A 3,772-nucleotide genomic window follows, 5' to 3' on the forward strand; every position below is an offset into this window, starting at 1 on the left:
TGTTAGGCTAGTCATAGTGGAGAGTAACTTATAGACTAGTAACATACATATGTTACTTGTGTATGTTACTACTATACCTGGCCATACCTCGGGCCGGGCCGGGCTTCGGGCCAGGCCTAGCCAAGCCCGACAAAAAAACCCAGGCCCGGTCCGGCCATCGGGCTTGTTTTTTGGGCCCGAGCCCGGCCCGAACATGTAAAAGCCCGTTGGGCTTTGGGCCGGCTCGGCCCGACCTTCAGAGAAATGCAAAAACAACGGGCTCGGGCCCGGCCCGGTCCGGCCTTCGGGCTCAAATTCTAGGTCCGAGCCCGGCCCGAGGACAGCGTCGGGCCGGGCCGGGTCGGGCTTTTTCGGGCCGGGCCGGGCTTCCCATGGCCAGGTCTAGTTACTACCTTCATAGTGGGTAGTGTCACGGAAAAGCAATTCGGCTCCCAGGTCCAGATGCTCCTGGAATCTGGACCACTCACGCGCATCAAGATTCACACGTACACTGGTATTCTGTACCGTATTCCGCCACCTGTGACAATTCAATAATTCAGATAATGGGTAACGGCGTTAGCTACAGCATCGAGGCAACATGTGGGACCCGCTCGTGGTACAGATGGTGGCAACGGTCATGTACCAACGCCACATAACGGTCGTCCACCGACAGAACCCCACCCCTCCGTGCTGCCGTCGCCCACCTTCTTGGCATGCTTCAATCCTGACCCCCGTGGCCCCGTGTGCTCCTCTGTTATCATTGTAGCAATGTACTCATAATCAAGGTCTGATGCCCATTCCGCTTCAGACAATTCATTCCAGCCCATGACTAACACCACCATCAGCCGAGCCCTCGGACTAATTCCACCAACGATCAGTGGGTGTATCAACTGGCACAAGATAATTACTCTACATAAAAATAAACTACCCATGCACACATACCTGATAGAAAGCATCGCTGTCAGTCTTCCACACCAAGACTAAGGTCACACCTGAGCTTGGCCAGCTGATGGAGGGCGCTCTCGACCAATTCACAACTCCACTCTCACTCTTGTTGGTACTAGGACTCGCGCCTGCACCACACCACCAACCCTGTTTCAAAATTCAAATTCGAAACTGTCCACGCGCACCTGGCTTGCACTGCAGGAAATACTACGACTACACCCTTCAAGATTGAGTACTTTTACAAACACGCCCCTAAGCTGTTTATTTCATGGGCAACTTCTAAAATTATACAAGAACAGGCACTTAATGAACTTTCCTATGGTTTTTCATGCACAATCAACAGACACACCAGTTAACAGTACGGTGCTACATTTTTCACTGCCAAATAAATGATTGGAAACAATAGGACTATTAGTTCTCATCTACTACCTCTAGCTGTTGGTTGCAGGCGCTGTTTACAGCTTGACACCCTCAGGGTTGGTGCAGGTATTCTCTTGTGACCAGCCACATCACAGTTGCTACACTTCACTTCCTTCCTTGGTTGCTTCGGCAAATCACCGTCTGGGCAGGTCGTCTTCTTATGGCCTTTCCCATTGCAAATGCTGCAAAACCGCGTTTGCTTACTCAACCCCTCTAATGGTGCCTTCGCGTCCCTTGTCCACCTCTTCACGATCAATTGTTGGGGTATCTCCATATAACCAAAAATGTCCATGACCTGTACCAGGCGGGTATTCATGTTCATGAAGGTAATAGCAGGACACATACCACAGGTATTAATTGTTGCCGAGTCTGGGAAAACATACCTTCAGCATGTGGCGGCACGGCATCCCCGTATGCTCGAACAACCCACACTCACACTCGAACTTGTCCCCATCGTTCAGGATCTTTTCATCATATACACCCCTGGCCCATTTCTACCGTCTCTCTGCTTGAGTGTACACCGCTTTGTACAGCTTCAGCTTCTCAACCTCTTCAATGTTGTATGCGTTGGCCTTGTACACCAGCTCGCCGAACTGGTCGAACATTACCCTCGTGTAAATCTTGCTCGTGTGCACAACACCACTCTACAGGAAAAGATCAATTAGTGCCCAGATTACAGTTTGCTGCGGATGTAGGCTAGAGATCTGATCACTCACTGTTCTTGTCCTCTTCTCTTCATAGCTTTCTTTTGAATCTCTAGAAAATTGCAACCTCATGTAGTGCCTCACAAACATGTGCATCGGGCATCCAGGCGGATCATTGCTGGACACTCACAGCGGCACAACCTGTTGTTCCCTTTTATAGGTTTCCCCTGCGAAAAATTGAAAACATAAACTGCAGTCAGCATTTTACAGCCTAGACAGTGAAAAAAGCTATTATTTTGCCAAACAAATCTGAAGCTCTTCCATGAAGAAAACTTACAGAGCAGCTGTAAACGACTTCCTGCATACATTTTGTCTTCTCTGCATTCATCCTACTCTTTCCATATCTTATGCCAAAACCATGCTCCCACGAGTGCATGTTGTAAAAATCATTAGCTTCGCCCAATGACTCAAAAGTTAAACCGATCGCAGGCTCAACTACACTCTCTCCTAACTCTGCATACCCCCTAATTGTTCAAGGGCGCCGACTCTTTCAGGATAGGGAGCCCTATCGGGTGGCTGATTACCGACCCTGACCTTGTGTCATGCAAAAGAAAGACATAAAAAACTCATGGCTAGAAACTAATACTGCATTTGTTCATCCTCTGACAACTAACTAGTTCAACTGAATCACAGCAAAAACACAAGTACTTTTTTTTCATTTCTCTCACCATAATCCACTTTACTATAGTTCATTTTTGCCAATCTAATTTTCCTAATCACGCCAAAAGAATGGTTCCCTAACATTTTGATACATCACACTACCAAAACTCATGGCCCATGATTCAGCCGCACCTACTCAGGCAAGAATAATAATTTGCTATTCTATGAAATTTGGATTACCTCTTGGTCTAACCAGGTGCTTTGGGGAGCAACCTTGCCAGTAGATTGGGCAGAGCCTCCATCAGCACTCTCTGACTCTCTGTTCGATCTTGAATCATAGCCTCCCGGTCCACATCAACAGGTGGCACAGTGAATCCATGTTCAATGGCTTCAGCTTTGTCGCCCTCGCTCTCGCTGAATCAGGATACGGCGCCACCACCAGCGGCAACACTTGCTCACCTCGTAGCACATGGTCGCAGCCTGGACCCTAGAACTGCCCCCAAATCCACACACGACCGCCTCGCGAGATCCATTGCCGGACTCTGCCTCCCCGCGGCCTGCCGCGCCAACCAACTCCATCAGCGCCGCCGCGCTGCAGGCTTCATCCAGGAAGATAGGCAGCCTGCGAGGATCCACAAGCAGCCGTCAGATCTTGCGCATGCTTTCATAGCAAAATAAGGAAGAACGAACTTTTGCACGCAGCAATGGATTCTTTTACCTGTCCATCGTCATGGCTTCGCCAGCTCTAAAATGCTGCCCAGGGCCGCAGATTCGATTTTCAGATGTAGCTGCGCCGGAGGCGTTGAGCACACACGACGCACCGCCGCACCGCCGCCCACCGGCAATAGAAATCCATGGGGCCACGGCTGCGCCGCCGCCGCAGATGTAGCCGCCCACCACTCTGTTTTTTCGATCCCCAACCCCACTCCGGGGGAAGCCCTTGTGGACAAGCTGGCCCGTCCATGTGTACCCACACCGACAGGTGGGTCCAGCTAAGTACAGCTGCCAACATCGTCACCGACGCCTCCAACGGCTCGGCTGCGGCACGTTAACGGGCCTATAGACGCCCGCAAACGCCCGTCCATCTGACAACGAACGTACACATACATTCTGGCATTATCCAC

At 50.5% G+C, this 3,772-nt stretch overlaps 1 protein-coding gene across 1 annotated transcript; it reads right to left on the reverse strand.

The window, feature by feature from the left end:
• Positions 1-572: 572 nt before the first annotated feature.
• On the reverse strand, positions 573-3,550 carry LOC119366356. Its single transcript, XM_037632082.1, has 7 exons — positions 3,367-3,550; positions 2,326-3,270; positions 2,061-2,215; positions 1,728-1,988; positions 1,354-1,639; positions 922-1,052; positions 573-837 (listed from the first exon to the last, which is right to left on the reverse strand). The coding sequence occupies exons 4-7, from the start codon at positions 1,749-1,751 to the stop codon at positions 793-795; spliced, it is 486 nt and encodes a 161-aa protein (XP_037487979.1). The 5' UTR covers positions 1,752-1,988; positions 2,061-2,215; positions 2,326-3,270; positions 3,367-3,550; the 3' UTR covers positions 573-792.
• Positions 3,551-3,772: the final 222 nt, after the last annotated feature.

Source organism: Triticum dicoccoides, chromosome 2B, assembly GCF_002162155.2.
Source record: "Triticum dicoccoides isolate Atlit2015 ecotype Zavitan chromosome 2B, WEW_v2.0, whole genome shotgun sequence".
Taxonomy (NCBI): domain Eukaryota; kingdom Viridiplantae; phylum Streptophyta; class Magnoliopsida; order Poales; family Poaceae; genus Triticum; species Triticum dicoccoides.

Coding starts and splice junctions, on each gene's coding strand:
- LOC119366356 (XM_037632082.1), bottom strand. CDS start 1,751: ATGCCGTGCCGCCACATGCTGAAG. Junction 1,640..1,727: donor CGTGCCGCCACATGCTGAAG/GTATGTTTTCCC, acceptor CGCCTGGTACAG/GTCATGGACATTTTTGGTTA. Junction 838..921: donor ACAGCGATGCTTTCTATCAG/GTATGTGTGCAT, acceptor TGGTGGAATTAG/TCCGAGGGCTCGGCTGATGG.